The 21,487-nt window shown below is 35.0% G+C and overlaps 1 protein-coding gene across 1 annotated transcript; it reads right to left on the reverse strand.

Moving 5' to 3' along the window:
* Positions 1 to 618: 618 nt before the first annotated feature.
* On the reverse strand, positions 619 to 19,175 carry LOC114295914 (two-component response regulator ORR21-like). The gene is made up of 6 exons (XM_082893859.1): positions 18,480 to 19,175; positions 6,882 to 7,034; positions 6,404 to 6,802; positions 6,100 to 6,176; positions 2,516 to 3,709; positions 619 to 1,165 (listed from the first exon to the last, which is right to left on the reverse strand). The coding sequence occupies exons 1-5, from the start codon at positions 18,658 to 18,660 to the stop codon at positions 2,516 to 2,518; spliced, it is 2,004 nt and encodes a 667-aa protein (XP_082749985.1). The 5' UTR covers positions 18,661 to 19,175; the 3' UTR covers positions 619 to 1,165.
* Positions 19,176 to 21,487: the final 2,312 nt, after the last annotated feature.

The raw sequence follows: 21,487 nt of genomic DNA on the forward strand, positions 1-21,487 counted from the left end.
CAGTTATACATGATATCCTTCAAATAGCCTTCGAACTCGCCCTAAGCTCCAATAACATATTTGTTAGGGCAAATTATATCAGTAATTCTTATAATTTATCTCCAATAACATATTTGTTAGGGCAAATTATATCAGTAATTCTTATAATTTATCTCGTTTCAATTTTATCCCTATAGTTCCAATTGCATCAATTTTGCTCTTTAATTTTTTATATTGTTTTAATTTTATCTAATTGATAACCTCGGTTAAAAATTTAGACAAATCAAGGGCAAAATAATCAATTTAAAAGGGAATGGACTATTTTCAAACTGCACACCAACTATTCAATCACTTTGATTTGTGGAGAGTGGATGCATTATTTTGTCCCCCAATTTTAGTTCACTTTCTAAAAGGTTGTTATCAATTAAACTAAATCTTTTGATGCAATGTGAAAAATTTTAAAGTCGATATAATTAGAACTACAAGTATTAGATTGACACAATAGACAAACTACAAAAATTAATTTGCCCTATTTTCTCCATCACACAGAGCTTTTTAGGATTGGGATCTTTACAGCACAAAACAAGCCGTCACATCATTAACTATAATTCACGGAAGGTCAAATTTGGGATAAAGAAATCAACAAAATAACATGCTGGATGTCATTGCATCGAGCACGTTTCCCTTATCATCACAGTTGTTTCATAACTACGTGTGACAATCGTAGTGCAGAAAATCATCCCCATCTACAGTATGTCATTTTTTCACAAGTTCACAACAACATTATGACACTAACACTTCAAAATTTACAAGTTAACAACTACAATCTTCCAGATTCATGATTCAATGGGTAACAAATAATATGAGAAATTTAACATCATTAAGCCCCAAACTACATAATTATGTTGGCGAGATGCCTTCATGTTGACACCATTGACACAACTTATTCCCTAAAGACTAGTTTAAAGATAATAATAGTAGCATGGAAGTATGAAAAAAGAACCTGTCCAAGCAATTTCAGACAATTATCTTCACAATGGCATTCTTGCAATTTTTTTTTTCCTTCTATCTTCATTTAAGCCTGGTGGAAGCACAGTTGCACTTTATGTCTACAGTAAATTAAATATGATTACCGATACATGTCCACCAAGGAAATCACGGCTTCTGCTCAACATGTAACGCAAGCCTGTTGCAGGTAAAACTCAAAATTAGATCATTCAACCAATTATATGAATAGACAAGTATATACACATTGGATGCAAAATCACAATTGAATTTCTCACTAAAGAGTCTAGATGACACACCCATGAAAAATTTAACAAAATTTGAACCATTTTGGCAAAATTTAACAGGCCTAGAATTAGGTTGGGCCATTTATATTCTGTTTATCTGAACCATTTTGGCAAAATTTGATGTACATTTAGTAGGATTTTCTTTCCCTCTTCCCAATTAATGACAAATGGGCCTGCTGTAGTTTTTCTAATTTATATATTATTGTAATCCAAATAGTTTCATCCCTTTCCATCAATGGCCATTGCATTGGGTTTATCCTTGGTGTTTACAAATTTGTCAGGTTTCCAGAACCATACTAGGATGTCAGAGTACAACAGTCTGAACAAAGTTTCTTGGCTGGAACATATTACCAAATTTGCAAACTTACTTCTAGTGATCTACCATTGAATTGAAACTTGGAAGGCTGTAATTACCCATCAAAAGCAAAAGGAAGATGTGCCGCTCCAATCTAAAAATCAATAAACTTAGCCTGAAGGTTAATACCAAGAGAAGCGGATCCAAATTTGGAACTTTGCCCAAGGACTGAAAAGCACATTTAGACACAACTAAAACTTTCTGATTATGCCACTGCTTTCCTAAACTAAACCACTAACTAACAAAAATAGACTACTGTTAATTTTAGCAAAACATAATTCACACCAATATTCCCACGGATGCTCTAACAATAATTCTAACACACCCTTCTATACACCACAACCCAACACTGAAACAGACACCAAATACAGCTATCAAAACTACCGTCAGCAAGGCCAAATGAATATAACAGGCCAAATTCCATTGATGGCATATTACCACCACGACCACAACACCTCCACCCCACAACCACAACACCTCCACCTTCCCTTTAGACAGATCATGCTTGTAGGCATGAAAGGATCAACACAGTTCATTCTTTGTCCACAAAAAAATAAAACAAAAAGGGAAAAATAAAAAAAGAAAAAAAGAGAGAAATATATCAACATAACAGATATAACAGCCAACTTTTGTCCAATTCCAACGTTAAAAACATTAAGTCAAGTTGTCAAACAAACCTATAGTCCCTTAATCACCCGTGAGAACTACAAAAACTCACAGATTGGCATATATTACCACAGAGAATGAACTGATAATCATTTTATCTTGAACTATACAGTTAATACAATGGACCACAGGTCCACAGAAGAAAACAGATAACAGTTAATAATTGAAGGAATAATCAAAAAATATTCAATGAAGTTAATAATACCAATGCAAACTAGGTTACCTATTCAGAGAAAACACTCATGAGATCATTCGGAGACAGATTTTGCAATATTGGGATGCCCACTTTGGCATTCTCAATAAAATCCATACTTGGCTCCTGCTTCACTTTGCTCCCATAGTTCTCCCCATAGATCTTTCCATAGTTCAGGTTGCTCATTGGTGATTCAGGTTCATCCACTGCAAACCTGCTAGGAATGGAAGTCCCTTTGCCAACAAATCCCAGATTTCTCAGTGGGCCCTGATCAAGCACTTGACCTGACTTAGTGCTATAAGAACCTTGGATATTGCACATATTAGGAGCAAGCCCTGGCAACTGTCTGGGAGCACTAGATGCCAGGGCAGAGTTCTGAAGTTGCCTATCACCACCATTATCAGCATTCATAGAGCATGATGACACAGATTGAGAAATAGAAGCAGGACCAGCATACCCATTAAGCACACTTGTCATTTTCAGATTCCCATTTGATAATTGTCTGACACCAGACGAGGAATTATTTGACTGAGGAGAGAGAAGGCTGTAATCAATAGCAGAACTTCTATTAAAGCTGCAGTTCTGATTAACCGCAGCTGGACTCTTTCCTGCTAGAAAACTGGCTGATGACTGAGAAGGGACCACCAGGCAAGAAGGCTGCACGTTAATTGAACGACTGGGTTCTTGTAGCATAGACTGTTTCTGTTTCTGTTGCTGTTGCTGGCGTGGCTGCTGCGGCTGATGGTGTAACATACCCGTCAAAATATTACCACTTTGAGCAACCAAGCCACCAAGATTGCTGCTGGGTCCCACAGCACTAAGGGCATTAGATGGCCATGCTCCAAGCCCTGAATGAACATCCTCAGCAGTTATAACAGTTTGTGGAAACTGTTTGGAAATGTTGGATGGGCATCTCATCAAAGGCTGACCATATGTCACACCATGATCAACAGGAATGCCCTCCGGTCCCTGTAGGGATGCTTGTAGTAGTGGTTGGTCCATTCCAGGCAACACTAGGTTACCAGTTGGTCGACCTAAAAGCTCAGCATGCAGAGCTGCCAATGTTTGTGGAGGAATTTGGCCAGAAGCAGCCAAAGCTTGAATATCAAATCTTCCTAGTGAACCCAGTTTTGCATTCTGTTCTACGGGCCCACAATACGAAGTAGGAATTCCACCTTGTTGTTGAGCTACTCCACTTAACCTCTTCAAATATAATCTGAATTTCTGTGTATTGAAAAGACAGATTTAAAACTGACAAATGCAAACATAAAGAGTCATCATACATTTTTTTACAGGGTCAAGTTGCAGACTCGTACAAATTAAATTTCATGGATCATATCAAGGCAACATATAATGTGCGAGTTGTCAGATGGTTGACTGTAAAAAACACATCAAACCATCAAGTTAGACAATCAAAAAAATAAATCAATACTTCCTTGTATATGACATTTTTTTTTGGTTGTAAGAAAAGATTTTGAACAGCTTTAGCAGTACAAACAATTCACTAGGAAACCAATATTTGTTTTGTTTCTCATTAGTTGACGCATGACATGTCCAGTCACATTGACCTCTTCTAAAGATAAGAGAATTTTGCCCATATTACTGAGTCGATGTATCCTATAAGCTTCACCAAAAAAAATTGAGTCCATATATAGGCCTATTCTATGAACCATAATCAATCTCTAATGTATCAGTGACTTTTCATCCTTTTATGCTTAAAGGATCATCCTAACCCCTTTCAGTTTTCCCTAGTGTTTTCTTTTCCTTCTAAAGTACTTTAGATCCCCATAAAATATGGGAAGTTCCTTCTATGCAAGCTGCAAAGATACAGAATAGGCAGTTACCCTCACACAGGTTTCATGCTCCCAATACAGTTCAAACACTTCTTGTATTTTTTTAAAAAGTTCCGTAACAAATATATATATCTTTACCGAGCCCAATTCTCCAAGAGCATCCAATTATGCACAGATCTAAGGTCCTGGAGAATATCTAGATTCTTCCGATCATGTTGTGACGTGCAGCTCAATGCACATAGTGGGGAGAATTTTACCTTTTTTTTTAATTTTTTTATTTTTATCTCTTCAGCCTTCATGCTATGACATAAAGGAGGAAAAATAACCTTTCATAGTTTGGTGGTACGTGATGTGCATGAAACTCATGAAATTAGTATGTTGGCCACCATATATTTTTTTTTTTCTTGATAAGTAATTTGAATTTGAAAGGTGAACAAAAATGGAGTGCAAACCATGTAAGTAGGACACATACTTCAAAACTATATCTCCAGATCTCTACAGGATTGTATTCCTCTCAAAACTCTACAAACGAATCCAAAGCAAAAGAAAAAGAACCCTCGGAAAAAATAAAGAAACATGGGGAGTCTTACTCTCACAAACAACTTCGTGTTTCTCTTGCCCCACACGTGTACACGCACCACACACACACACACACACACACACACAAAATAAATAAATAAATAAAATAAAATAAACGGAATAGTCTCCCAGGTGTATTTGCACCTATTGCGGGAGCATTCTCTGGACCATCATGATGTAACCATTCATGGCATCACCCACAAAATACCCAAAAAGGGAAAGGAATATGTCCCATATGACACCACAAGGCAATACAATAAAAGGAGATTTGTGTCCTCCCTTGTGCCCACACAAATTCAACACCACTCTGCAACAAACTTCCCACTCAAACTAATGTTGTTCAAAGTCAAGCTGAATTCCCTCATAGTTGTCCAAGCAAAGAAAGCTACCTTAGGTTGGATTTTGAATCTCCAAATTGTTTTCCAAGGGGACAATGGGTCAGGGTCACATCTACGATAATTTAGAGGCACCAAAATAGTTGGCTACACAAAACTTTTGGCAATTATTTTCTCTTGGTAAATGTTTTCCTTTGTTCCTATCTCAGGTCTTTGGATAAGAGAAGTAATCTTTCAATACTAATAAAATAGACAAGGATTCCTCCAAAGCATCGTGACTAGAAAAGGATTGACAAGTGGCATCTTTGCTACATGGATCCTTCTAAATGTGTGAAATACCTGTGTCAGACACTCGATCCTTGGGTAAAGGAATGGGATGTGTCTGACATTTCTAGTTGATCAAGCACACAATGCCTAAAATTCTCTATGTTACTTTGTAAACACCATTTTTACTCCAGAAAATAAAGCAAATTTTTTTAAAAATATGAATACTTAATCTTGGTATCCTTGGATTTAGAAATTTGATGAAACTGACAGTACACACTTGATGCCCATACTTGTGTCCATGTAACATAGAGTGGCATAGCCAACAAGCAAGAGCATTTAGACAGAGATGATCAAGAAAAATTATCAACTTCTTAAGTATTTTCCATAATATGATCTTTTGCCACAAACAAAAGATCAATTATTAGATCCTTATGGTGGAAAACACTAAAACAAATAGTAAAACATCATTTCTGTTTCTGTAACTTCCACCAACTTCTTAAGTGTTTTGCCCCATTGTTTCTATATTTTCTAAATATTCAACAAAATAAAATAAAATAAATTTTAGAGTGAAAAAAAAAAGAAGAGAAAATGCAAACATAAAAAATAATCAGAAGACAACTAATGCAGGAGAGAATCAAACCTGCAAATGGCTTGCAACATTTTCTCTAGTTAAACCAGGAACATTCATCAATTCAAGAATTCTCTTTGGTACAGCTTCTGAAATGAAAGACAAACAAAATCTCATAAGAAAATGAAAGAAAGAAGCATCAAATTTTCCATTTATTACATTTGACAATTCAATATTTAAAATTTCAAACCCCAATAAACTACACTAAAGTAAAAGGTGGGCATCTTTATCCCAATATAATAATACCACAAATCAAGAAAATAAAAAAGTTAATGGAAACGAAGCAATATAAGGGATAGATTGTCAAAGCTCATACTATCAATCCCAAGCTGGTTTACAGCACTAACGAATTGCTGATGGAGCTCCACTGACCACACAACGCGTGGCTTCTTTGCTGCTGATGGGTCATCATTTTCCAATTCACCGTCATCTTCTTCTTTAGCATCTCTCCTCTTTTTCTGTGTTTTTAAAAATCCTTCTGCTCCTTCATTAATGGAAGATGCATATTCAGCATCATCACTTCCTCGTTTATGCCGATCGTTATCATCCAAACTACCCGAATGCTCATGTTCTTTATTTTCATTCCATTTTTTCCTTACAACATGCTGCCATATATTCTTCAACTCTTCTTCGCGTATAGGCTTAATTAGATAATCACAAGCCCCATGACTAATTCCCCTCATAACTGCACTGGTACTTCCATCAGCTGACATCACTACAAGACAAAAAAAAATACATTAGTATATAGAAATAGACTTGTAAACAACCATTAGGCCATGAGAAGCACTACTTACTAATGACAGGAAGGTCCATCTCCAACCCAACAAGTTCAAGGAGTCTAAATCCATCCATATCAGGCATATGAACGTCACTTAGTACCACATCAAAACAACCTTTCTTCTCCCGTAACAGGTTCAAAGCAACAGTAGCCTGTGAACAAGTAGTAACTGCAAGCAATTACAGATTAGCAAATTGAACAAAGAAAAACATACATCAACTAATATTTTCTACAACAAAAGAGGTCAAATCAATAACTGCAAAATGTTGAATCGAAATCATGCCTATGAGATTTTTGACATTTGATCTATTGTAATGCCTTTACCATAGATCAACTGTCAAAAATCTCATAAGCATTGTGTCAATTCAACATTTTTGCAGCAGCATACAGTTAATTTAAAGGAGAAATTACAAGACACTGAGAGGCGGGGAAATTATTACCAAAAGGTGGGGGGTGCAACTTTTTGGTGTGTTTCTTTGCACATAATAAGTTGCACCCCCAATGTGTTTGTAATTATTTTTAGTCTTCTACACCGATTTGTAATTTCCCACTTAAACCAATCAAATTAAATCCTAAATCTACAAAGAGATGATGAATTAGAAGAAGGATAAAATAAACTTGAAATATGAATAATCAAAAAATGAAGTAAATCCTGTCTTTACACTGTGCCTCAATACTAGATCTAACCTAAATAAGCATTGCAAGTTTCATTTTAAGTAATACAATAACCTAACATATCATGAATGTGACTGAATAAGCCACTAAAACTGCATAAGACAATCCGGAAATAAACTACTAAAAGACAAAATCAGAATTCAGACCTAAAATGAAAATACCAACAGTGACGATTTGCTGCAGCAGCTTCTCTACGCCAAAAGGTTAGTTAATATCTTCCTAAAGCTAAGTACAATGACACGAAGACGAAGTTTAATGAAAGAAGAAAAAAAAATTATGATGCAGTTTTGGGGTACCCCATTTTACCCCATAGGATAAATAGATCTAAAAAATAAAAATAAAATAGAGAAAGAATTTGCAGAAACAAAGTTCACCATCATATTCAGAATGACCTGAAACCTTGGAGAGCATGGTCACCCCAAATTTGAAGCATTTGTTGAGTGAGATTTTTGTTGCAGAGCATTTCGGCCAATCACAACATGACACGTAGCATGATTGTTTGGCCGCACATGCACTGGATTATTACTTGAAGACTCAATTATGCTGAAACCAAATGAATTTTATTCCATGTGGTTGGGACAACTATATTCTCACTGCTCACTGCCTTTATTATGCATAGTAGTGTTTGACTGAATCAGAATTAATCGGGTTAGGAAATTCTTCCCAATCCATTTCACTTAATATGAGAGCACCGCCTGAGAGAATTTTCTTGACCACAAAGGGACTATGGTAATTAGGAGCAAACTTGCAGCGAGCTTCTTCTTGAATTGGTAAGATCCTCTTAAGAACTAGATCTTGAAATTCTCAAAATTTGACTTTCCTGCCAAAGTACTTGAAAACACGACGCTGATAACATTGAGAATGATAAACGGCAGCCATCCTTTTTTCATCCAGGAGACTAAGTTGTTCATAAAGATCTCTAATCCAATCAGCCTCCTCCAATTGGGTCTCCATCAGGATTCTAAGTGATAGAATTTTAATTGTTACAGCCAAAACCCTCTAGTGTTTCCCAGTGGAGTCGCCGGCTGTCACACCCGAATTTTTCATCCCCCAATTCAAGATGAATCAAAACTTTATGTGACAAAGGGAATATGATCCGGTAGCTCAGACTCAAACTGTAGGATTTCTTTTCTTTTTTAAAAAAAAAAAAAATTGGAGTTGCCACCCAACATAAAATTCAGGTGTGTTAGGTCACCTAAGACTGTCAAGATCTGCAATTTGTTTTGAAAAACATATTTTATAAACATACGAATTTAAAGTTGATAGTGGCTTCCATGTTGGTCTTGAAAAATCAGAGATGGATTCAGGAGTTCATTGTTACGGGTAGGGAATGTGTTAGGCATCCTACACCGCCCTTATGGTACTGTATTTCTAAATCTATTGATTTCCTTATTAATGGATCTACCTTAATTGTGGATGTGATGAAAATATTTATACCAATACGATGGTAAAATGATTCATTGTTAAAAAAAAAATTTAAAAAAACAAACAAGTATTTGACAAACAATTAGAAGCCATGTAATACGATATATATATACCAAGAAAAGTATTATAAAAGTTCAACCATAAAAAAAAAAGGTCAATTGAATTATAGAGAAAGCAGTTAGTACAGTTAACGATAAAATATAATATTTACATTAAAAAAAATGTCAATATACACGCACACACACACACACATATATGTTGGAGGTTTCCGCCAAAACATATACTTTTTTTTTTTTTTTGAGTTGAGAAATGTCCGAAGGCTACAAAGAGGAATCAAAAACTAACAACGCTGAAAGTGCCGTAGGAGGGTTAGCAACCCAGTCAAAGGGGGGAATGCCTTGAAGATGAGCTCTTGCTAGCCAATGAGCAACTTGCAACTCCATTAGCTTCCCTAGGAATCCAATCGAAATAAATATTTTGGTTGGAACTCAAGGATTGGATATCATGGATAATAGCCATACATTCCCACGGTGGAACCAATTCTAAAACACACAACAATAATCTCTTTGTTGTCAATCTCCACCTGAACATTAGAAAGACCCAAAGCCTGAGAAAATAAGCACACCAAGCGAATAGCATGGGCTTCCCCTTGTTTGGTCGAAGAAGAGTAGACAATAGAAACCACTCCATCAATCAGATTCCCTTGTCCATCCCCTCAAGATTACTGCCAATATTGCTCTGCTGTCATTCTTGGAGAAATTAGTATCCCAATTAATCTTCAAAACACCTGGAGAAGGGTGGACCCATCTAGGCTGATAGATGCTTGGGGAAGGATGAGGCTGAGAATTAGTTACTGATTGATGCTGGGCCTGATTAATTTCCCACCAATACGAAGCCACCTGATGAACAACCAGATTCAGATCAACACAACATTGATTAAAAACCCAATCGTTTCTTGCTTTCCAGATGCACCACCCAACCGTGGCTGCCCTACCGACCAACTCCCTTCTAGCAAGATCATTAGAGCAGGTCTGCATGATGGACGAAGTCCACCGGAGAGCTGAAATTATTGGATCATTCCCACACCTGAGGCCCAAGTTACACCCAAACCAAACGGCTCTCGTCCATTTGTAATGGAAAAGGAGGTGCTCAACAGACAACATTTTCTTGACACACAGGACAACACTGAGAAGAAGCACATTTCCGACGAAACTGATTTTCTTTGGTTGCTAATTTGTTGCTACAAACATGCCACCAGAAGCTATGGAGCACGGACACCTCTCCGAGGGCTCCGTACCAGTGTTGGACACGGACACGCATTGGACACGCGGTGGATACGTGTCCAACACGCAACAGAGAGTGTCCCAAATTTTTTTTATTTTTTTTTGCAACCGGACACGTTCCGGACACGTTCTGACACTTTCGAGACACGTTCAGGATCAATTTCATAATTTTGAAACTTTTGTGGGTCGATTTGTAAAAAAATAAAAACAGAACAATATCTGCCCTAAATCGAACAGAAGAGAACAGAAGACAGAGAGAGAACAAGAGAGAACAAAAGAACAGAAGAGAAAGAGAGAAGACCTGGTCGCCCGTCGCTCGTCATCGCTCGTCACTCATCATCGCTCATCGGCATACACCTTCGTTGCTCTTCTTTCATGACCTTTGCTACTCTTCTTTCATTCTTCTTCTTCTTCGTTCTTCGATCTTCTTCTTCTTCTCCGATCGTCTCTCTCTCTCACACTCTCTGTCTCCCTTCTCCTTTGTCTCCCTTCTCCTTTGAGTTCAACTTTTATCTTATTTTTTCTTTTATATGGTCACTGGTCAGTCACTTTGTCTCTCTCTCTCTCTTCTAATTTTTTTTTCTAATTTCATTTCATATTTTCTTTCTTCCCTCTGTGCCTGTATTATTTAAGTATATAATTTTTTTTGTTGATTAGTTTTGGTAATTTTAATAATATGTGTTTATTATTTGTAATTTTTATTACCTTTTAATATTTTTTTTTTATAATAATTTTATGACATAATAAATAAAATTAATTATATATATTGAACGTGTCCCCAGCGTGTCGTGTCCCCATTTTTTGAAAATTTGCGTGTGTTCGTGTCCATGTCGTTTCGCTTGTCCGTGTCCATGCTTCATAGACCAGAAGTTTTGGATCTTCGGACGAATCTTTAGAGACCATATGAGCTTCCAAAAAATTCTTACGAGATTGGATAGAGGATGATGCCATAGAATTTCCCGCTGAGTGGTGTTCATTCTTGGCCACCTGATATCCACTCTTGACTTCGTAAGTGCCTTTGCTTGTGTAGTGCCAAATCAATGTATCATCTTGGCCTTCTGAGGAGATGCGAATGACAGAAATTTTTCACATCTTCTTGGCTAACAATCCCAAGAAGTTTACCTCTATCCAGATAGATTGGGTTTGGTTGATAATGTCCCTAACCAAATGCACTTGACAACCAACAGGTTTCGAGCTTTGAGGCTTAACTCTTTCATGGTTTTTTTCTTCCTCCTTTGCTTTTTCGCTCAACTAGAGGGAGCTCTCCCCTTTTTTCTTTTTTTTAGTTTTGGAATCCACTCTCTTCTCCCGTCCTTTGAGCCAGAATTTATAGGCTCAAAATATATATATATATATATTATTTATATTTATTATTATTTTTTGTCAAATCTGCAGTTGAAAGCGGTGCTGCATTTGTGTCTCAATTGGCGTCTGGAGGCACGAGGAAAGCATGGTTCGCTACAATTCTAAAAAGTTTATTTGGTGTAGTTGAGGCCTATGAGCTCTTTGATTTGGACGGCTGAGATTAGCTTGAAGAATACGATCTTGACTTGACTCTCGGTTGATTGACACATTGCGTCTCCTTATTAGTTGAAGATGAAATGAGAGTTATCCCAACCACATGGAATAAAATCCATTTGGTTCCAGCATAATTGAGTCTTTGAGTAATAATCCAGTGCATGTGTGGCCAAACAATAATGCTACGTGTCATGTTGTGATTGGTCGAAATGCTTCGCAACTAAAATCTCACTCAGCAAATGCTTCAAATTTGAGGTGACCATGCTCTCTAAGGTTTCAGGCCACCCATATATATATACATGTACCTATATACACGTGTATGTGTAAATAATACATTATGTATATAAACATATATATATATATATATATATGGCAAATTAACCCCTATCTAAATATATTTATGCCAACATTCATGTGTCAATAATATTTTTGATATATATATATGTATATTTCAGAGGAATTAACCCCTATATATATATGTACACAAGTATGTGTCGATAATATTTTGATAATATATATATATGTATGTTTTGGCGGAATCCCCCTACATATATATATATGTGTGTGTATATTGACATCTTTTTTTTTATGTAAATATTATATTTTACGGTAAACTATACTGATCGAAACTAAATGTTACACATTTGGCCCGCTAAAATACATTTTATTAGTCCATTAATTTGTATTATTTTATAGTTTTGTAAGATTCTATGTGCTATTATATATTTTAAGTGTTTGTATATAAAATGTTGTATATTATATTTTAACATAATATATAACGTATTATATTATATAAATAATAAATATAATAAAATAATATGAAAAACGTGTCGATCTTCACAACTGACGAAGAAAACGTGTCGGATGGTTTTCACCCCCCACGATTAAACCCTCCATCGGAGGTAAAAACCAACATGTTTTTCTTATTATAAATTGTAATAAAATAAAAAAACAATAAGAAAAATGTGTCAAATGTGTCGGATGGTTTTCACCACCGCCGGTTATATAGATAGATATATATTATATAATAATAACAAAAAATAGGGGAAAAAAAAAAAGAATAGTGAGGTAGGTGATAAACCTGCAAAAGAAAGGTGAAAGGTGAAAGCAATAAATATATATATATATATATATAAATCTATAATAATATTATTAAATTATTATTTTGTGTGTCTTTTCTTTTGCAGGATTGCCTATAAAGAGGAAGAGCTGGAGAGAAAGAGAGCTGGGAGTTTGAAGGAGGCTTCGGAGAGAAAAGAAAAGAGAGAGAAAGAAGGGAGAGTGGTAGAGTTTAGAATGTGTATTTTTCAAACTGATAGTTCCATGAGTATGTGAAACTTCCTCCCTATCTCAGGGTTGAGATGAAACCCTAATCAAGTAATTGGGATGAATTGTATTTAATTCTGTAGTTTTGATTTAATTTGGATACTTGTATAACGTTAAGATTTGTTTATACAAATAATAATATTCATTATACAATGGTTTTCATTGATTGTGTATAAAGATTGTGAGTCGAGTCATGCCCAAGGTTGCTAAAATCAGGATCCTAGGTAGGATCGGTGAGAGGGTCTCATGGATCGGATCATAGGATTAGATTGAGAATCGTAAGATCCTACTTTCTATTAAAAAAAAGATAAAAATACAAATTAGAATGATATATATTAAAAATAAGGTGAAAAATCATAAAATTTACAATCCTACCATCCTATATGATCCCATACGATTCTACACGATCCTACTTGCGATCCTATTATAACATCAATCCTACAACGATCTGGATTGTTTTAGCAATGTAGGATCGTTGGATCGTACGATCCTACAATCCAGATCGCGATTTTAATAATCATAGTCATGCCAAGTAAGATGAGTCGTGCTCCAAAATAGTTTAGTGTAATTTAGGGAGATGATTTATACTAAGCGAAGATGATTCGTTATTTTGGATTTTAATATGCTAATTATTTTTACAGAGTTTCCAAGCCAAATACATCACAGTATCCAAATTTGTATGATTTTTGTGCAAATTAATACTACTCCTCCCAATTACGAGGTAAGTGGTGGATTCAAAATTCTAAGATGTTTTTCTCATTTTATTTCACTTAATTAATTGCTTAATTTATTGTTGTTAGTTTAACTTTCACTCAAAAATTCATAAGAACTCTGTTAAACTTTAAATATCTAAATTAAATTAATTTATCATCTTTAGTCTCTTGGATCGACACCACTATTCTACGGAGTAGTAGTTACTACCTGGTTTTTCAATAAAATATTTTGGTGCAAAAGCAACCCATCATGCACTAACCGCTTTCTCTACAATACAATTGGCATTTTTTTATAATATACTTTTCCTTGATATATATTGTATTACATGGTTTCTAATTATTTGTCAAATACTTGAATTTCTTTTACAATGAATCATTTTACCATCGTGTTGGTATAAATATTTTCACTACATCCACAATTAAGGTAGATCCATTAATAAAGAAATCAATAAATTCAGAAATACAGTGCTGTAAGAACGATGTAGGGTGCCTAACACCTTCCCTACCCGTAACAATAAACCCACAATCCATGTATGATTTTTCAAGACCAAAATGGAAGTTATTATCAAAACAAGACTGCGTGTCTTGACAGTCTTTGGTGACCTAACACACCTGAATTTCATGTTAGGTGGCGACTCCAAATTTTTCTTAAAAAGGAAAATAAATCTTACAGTTTGAGTCTCAACTATTGGATCATATTCCCTTCATCGCATAAAGTCTTGATTCATCTTGAATTGGGGGATCAAAAATTCAAGTGCGACAGGTTTCAGAAAGAACTATCATCTTTGCAGCACAAGGAGGCATCAACACCTGAAGAAACTATTAGCTATGAAGGAACAAATTTAAGAAAGGTTTCCTATTTTTCTCACTTTCATTCCAAAGTTACATTGGGAAGTGGAAGTTTTTAGCAATTTCATCTCTATTGCATAGACTGCATTGCTCAAAAGTGAAGCAAGACCAAATTCATGAGCTTTTTTGTTTTTTTTTTTTTGATGATCAGGTGTCCAAATCAGCTTACGCATACCTCGAATAAACTCGGAACCCACGCAAAGCACCCCCTCCACATGAATTGGAAAAATCTTAAGCAAAGCTCGCGAGCGTGGCCTACATAATTGATAACTAGTGGGAATTGAACCTGAGACCTAGAGGGAGCACACTCCTAGCTCCACGCTGCTTATTATCCTAAGCAGACAAGTCAATAATATTCCCTTTATTACTGCCCACATCCCCTCAGAGCAAGAGTGGCAAGTGGTAACATAGGGCCAAAAAGAGAAGAAATGGATGGCGTTTCTCCTGCTGTTATGAGCCCCCAATTGGAGGCGCACACAATGGGGTATAAGCCTATTACCATTAGCTCAATGTTATACCATACCAATGATAATTGTGTCATGCTTGATCAATTCTGTCATAGGTGTGTCTGACTATTGTATTATCTAGTCCTCAAATCCTAGGACACAGCAATGAAGGTTTTTTATTTTCTGGGGGATAATTCCACAGACCTCCCTTGCGGTATATTTGGCAATTACAAGGACCTGCCCTATGATTTTCAAATTACATTGCCCTCACTTTTCTAACAATATACAGGAATTCACTTCCTTCAAGTCACGGTAAGAGTGGATAACGGAATCAAATGACATAATTTGATATCACAAATTGTACAGTCTAAATATCAAAATTGCCCTTGAAAAATAACTCTGCTCATAATTTAATATCACAACCAAACACATTGTCTTAATAACCCCATCCCCACAACCAAGCATCTCTATCCAACCACAATAGACCAACCCCTTGAAACAACAGAACTCCTAATTTTTATTTTTTTAATCAACAACACCGGAAATCTTAATTTTACTAACCACTTCGCCAAAGCTCTCTCTCTCTCTCTCTCTCACAATCCTTGTCCTCCATCAACCCAAAATAGAGTAGAAGACCCTATCCGCAAAACCACAACTAGATACTATCACCCAAACCTCTGCTCAAAATGATCACCTCCATGATCACTATATAATCTATCACACCCAATCATTTCCCACCCCCAAAATTTGAGTGTCCCTTCTCCAATTACAACAATCCTGATTCCCAAACAGCACAAACCTTCTCCAACAAGATGGCTTCCCATTTCATGTTGTACTATCTAAATGTTAATGACGATGCCACCTTGTTAGTATGAGCAAAGCAATGTTAGTAATGGCTGAAGTTTCTGCTGGTAGTTGGGACTATAGGACATGCCATTGGACAAGGTAAAGGTTAAGGGATAAACTAATAAGCACGGACACTTCTACAGAGCAAGCGTGCCATGTCCAACACCAGCGTCGGACACTGACACTTTTCTGACACCTATAAAAGCAAGTCCAACACTTCTTCAACATATCTTAATTAAAAAATCAAATTCATAATATCAGACACTTTATTGACACTTTGTGGACACTTCGATGACATTTCTTGAATTCTCTGAATACGTCCTATGTGACGAATCCTTTCATACTAACAATGTTTACATTCTTCAGAACACAACCGATGCACTCTAAATATGTTTTGAAACATTTATAAAATAAATACATTATGTATATTATAATGTTCTATGATTGTTTCATTTTTTAGAATGTAATTTTTACATGAATGATATCTTGATATTTAAGTTATGAGATGAAACATATTCTTTTTAATGTTTTTGTGCTATATTACATATTTTTCATTATGTTTGAATAAATTGTACATACATATGATACAATAATTTGTAAATATACAAAATTTTAACGTGTCCCCAAGCTTGCCGTGTCATGCATTTTTTTTTCAATTGACATGCTACCATGTCCATGTTGTGTCACGTGTCCGTGTCTGTGCTACCTAGGGAATAGAGAGGTGTTAAAGACCAGCACCTTAAAATTAAACATGGCAATGCTACAGCCTACAAATGACAGTAGTGGTTGCTATGATAGCAGTATGAGGTTGTATATGAGCATAAGAGGCAAATATGAGTGGTAAAAAGTTTACATACCCAATTAAATAACATACACGTACCAATGGAGCTTGCCTTTGGTGAAAATAATAAGACCAGCAAATGAGGTTACCCCTGGTCAGTTCCATCATGTTGACATGTATATTTTTTAATACTTTTTGTAGTTTAATTATGCATATCTACACTTACTCATACGAGCCTCCAAGAAATAGTTCCTCCTAAGTGACATTCCGTAAACAAAAGCTATTTGTATGTTGGGTGCAATTGGCTGAACATTCACGAGGCAATACAACATGGTGCACTCATTATTATGTTAAATAGAGTCACGAGGGTATAAAAGTTAGGGATGTCAAACTACTAAAGGAAAAGTTTGGGATGTCAAACCACGACACGACACGGGTGCGGGTGTGAGATCTGTGTTGGACTCGGCATGGTTTTCTCGGACACGGCTGACATGAGAGAAGAGTGAAGAAGGATTGTTGAGAAACTTTCAGTGGTTCTCACGCATAGTCGACAAAGGCATACGCATCTCTGCTTGACGATCAACCTTCTCCACAATGTTGCTGCTTCGAGTTCGACTGAGACGATGTTTGTCTTTTTCAACGATCTAGGGCTTTCAGGTGGTTCTCACTCATTCTCACTCCCGATCTTTCATTCTCACTCTCAATCTTTCGATCTCTTTTTCTTCTTCTCTCTCAAACTGTCGTTCTCTCATTCTCTCTCTTTCTTAATTTTGGGCCTTTGACTGAATATCCTCTCTCTCTTTCTCTCTCTCTTCCTTTTTCTTTTTCACGGTTCTTTTTCTTTTTTGTACAACAGTACTAGCATACTACTAGTGTGTGCCATATAGTGTACTACCATTAATCTTTCTCATTTTATTTTATTTTGTATTTATGCCTAGAATAATTTTTATAAATTTTATTTGTTACTCCTTATTTGTTGTACTTTCTCTATGCTACATTTTATTAATTTTATATTTCATAAAAATACAAAATATAAAACTTAAAACAAAATATCTGGGTATTGATCCTGATGCATAGACTATTTAGTTAGTACAATATAGAATATCCTATTAATATTTCATATGCCGTGTCCCCATATCCATATCTATATTTTGGACACTTTTTAGTAGAGTCCCCGTACCCTCACTTTTTAGGAAGGAAAATGTCTCGTAACTCAAATTTTGTGGCTCAAAAGTGGCTCAAATGGCCAAAACGACGTCGTTTTGGCCATTTTTATATTGTTCTGTACTCAAAACGACGCCGTTTTGGCCATTTGAGCCACTTTTGAGCTACAAAATTTGAGCTACGTAGCATTGTCGTTTTAGGAATAGGCGAATCTGACAATTGGACACATACCTGTATCCAACACCCGCACCCACATCCGTGTAACAAAGCTGTCAAGTAAACAAGCGCATTAACATGTAAAGAATGACAAAGCACAGTTGCAGGTTGACTCAAATGTTGTATTATCCAAGTCAATGCCATAAACTAGGGAAGGCCCATTCCCAAAACTGAAATCGATTAATACCCATAACAAAACATTTTCCAGTTTCCACAACAAATCAAAGCTCATTCCAGTAATAAATTGGATAAATACATTATTTGAGCTATCAAACAAGTTCACATAACTTGTATCAAATAAAATTCAAATTGACGAATATCAAAAGCAGTCAATTGAAGCAAAAAAAAACGAAGAAAACAAAGAGGACTGACCGTGGTACATGCATCTCCTAAGCATTTGCTCCAAAATCTTCAAACAGGTAATGTCATCATCCACAACAAGAACTCTCAAACCCGCCGGAAACTGATCGGGAACAACCACCTCACCTTTGCAAGACGACCCATTACCAGTCGTGCTCGTGCCTGACTGTGGAAGCTTCTGTAAAGAAGCCATAACTAAAAACAGCCACAAACCCTACAAATCCGAAACTCAACACACACTTCTATCTCTAACCCAAAGCTTCCAAGCTCAATTCCAGTAGATCCTCCATCTGCAACAAGAAATCTAAGAATTCAGCAGTCAAATGACGAGTTTAGATCGGATAGAACGATTTTGAGAACCGTTTTGGATCAGATCTGTGCGAGAATCGATGTAGAGCTTGGTTAATCGACGAATTTGAGGGTTTAATTTGGGATTTATAGATTGAGGTGACGGTTCAGTGATCAACAAAATGTGGAAGAAGGTTTGAGTTTAGGAGAGAGAAAGAGAGAGTGACAGCGCAAAAGGGAGAGAATTTGGGGAAATTATCCATTAGGGGCAAGTCACAAACGTAATTATCTATTAGGGGTACGTTACAAACGTAAGATGTTTAATTACAATTTAAGAGCAGGTGTTTTTCAACTAACAGTAATTATGAGTATCAATTGGTAATAGATAGTAGTAAATCATCAAATTATAACTAAGAGTATTTTCAATAATAAATTTTATAATAATTAGTAATAAATAGTAATAAACTATCAAATTATAATAAAAATAAAGATTGAGAGTTCTAATTTTAACGTTTTAAAGAGAGTTCTAGTGATGTAATAAGGAATGAAGTCCACATGTGATGTGATGTGTGTGTATATATATATATATATTTTCTCTTACCACATCATTAGAGCTCCAAAATTAAAGCTCTCTATCATTGTTGTTATAATAATGGTGTTCCAATTGTTATATGTCATTTTGGCAAATCTCAACAAACCTTCCCTCTAATTTTATAGGTAATGTTTGGATATAGATTTTTTTATTATTTATTTTTTTTATCTTTTATGACCTTATTAAAATTTTTTCTAAAAAAATTAAATATTTACATTTTATCCAACTAAACAAATATAAAAAATAAAAATAAATTGGAAAAAATATAAATATAATTTACCCCACCATTCGATACCACTACAAAAAAAAAAAAAAAAAAAAATTATTATTAACTACATTAAAAATTACATTGAAAAGAAAATACTAAAAATTACAAATACTATAAATACTAAAAATACAAAAAGTTTAAAATTTTTAAATTAGATTGAAAATAAATTACTTTGTCTATCTCTTCCTTTCTTTCTAGAAATTTCTAAGGCTTCCAAATTCTCTCTCTCCTTCTCTCTCTCTCTCATCTCCAAAGCTCTCTCTTGCTCTCTTTCTCCATAAACTTCTTTCCTTTTCTCTCCCTTTCATCTCTCTCTCTCTCTCTCTCTCACACACACACACACACACATTCAACTCAGCTCTCTCTCTTTCTCTCTAGCACGATTGTCTATTTCTCTCCTTGATTGTGTGTGTTCGGGTTAGAGTTCTCTCACATACACTCAACTCAGCTCTCTCTTTCTCTCTAGCACGATTGTCTATCTCTCTCCTTGATTGTGTGTGTTTGGGTTAGAGTTCATTTGATCTGGGGTAGAAGTTCGTTCGATCCATCAAGGTTTGTTCAAATTTTCATCATCTAGACTCATCTCTTTTATCTCACAAGTTTAACAAAATAACAATCTCAAGAAGATAAAGATGACAAAATTGAGTGAAAAAGATGAAGAGACTTCAAACCCCTTTCTAAATATTTATTTTTGTGAAATTACATTTCTGAAATTGCTTGAAATTAGTTGAGATTCTGTTTTCTTTGTTTGAGATTACTTGAAATTTGTGAGAAATTGCTTGAAATATCTCTGAAATTGTTTGATTGTTGTTGTTGTGATTATTGTCTTTGTAGTGATGGTTGTTATTGTTGTTTTTTAATTTTGTTATATATATATATATATTTTAATTTTGTTATTTTTTTTTAAATAACATGATTTATTTATATTGATGAATTTTAATTCTATGATTAAATATTCTAACATGTTTTCTTTTATGAATTACATTGAGATGTCATCATATGAAATTAATGTTTTATCGTACTTTAAACATGCCATACTTAGTGGGAGGTTATTCAGTTGATAAAAATCTTTGTAGATTTTCTCCTGAAAATTATTTTTACCGTTAATGGCATGTAACCATATTCATGATTAAAGATATATATATATATATATATATTGTGGGTTTCATGTTACTTATGATACACATGAAAATTAAATTGCTAATTTATGGGGAGATGTTATTGGTACCCCATTTTAATAATTAAGTGTTAAATAGGATTATTTTAAGAAAAATAATGCCTACGGCCCTCCATTGTTGGTAAATAAAATTTTTGATTAATTGAGATTCAAATGATACCAAAAGGGTCGGTTGAGTTTTAATTAATTAGTTTGTTTTATTTATTTTGTGAAAAGTATAAGTGTGACTAGTGGGAGTGTCGGCTAAAATGAAGGCATAATCTTATATGTTCATGCTATGTATCTAAACAGTGGTTTACACTTACACAAATACTATATGGTAACCAAAAAGTGTCATATGAGTTGATTTGGAGGCCAAAAGAAAAATTGTGAGTCATAAATAAATTTAATTTTTCTAAAAGAAAAAGAAAAATCGTAACATGAGATGATAGTATGATGGGTAGTAATTACCCACCTATTCAAGGTATGTTCACTTATTTCAAAAGAAATATTTGTACATACAGGATTGGTTTCCCAATGCTCGCTATGAATGTTTTAAATATAAGTGTTATATTTGTGGGGTTATAAATTGTTTGAATAAAAATTCTAGTAAGCATTACCATAGTAGATTCAAAATCCTGCATTCTATGGATTTATATACAATGCAATACTTATATTCTTCTGACACATGTTTTAATTTTTAACATATGTAAAAA

The sequence above is a fragment of the Camellia sinensis genome, chromosome 11, assembly GCF_055761805.1.
Source record: "Camellia sinensis isolate YWXY chromosome 11, ASM5576180v1, whole genome shotgun sequence".
Taxonomy (NCBI): Eukaryota; Viridiplantae; Streptophyta; class Magnoliopsida; order Ericales; family Theaceae; genus Camellia; species Camellia sinensis.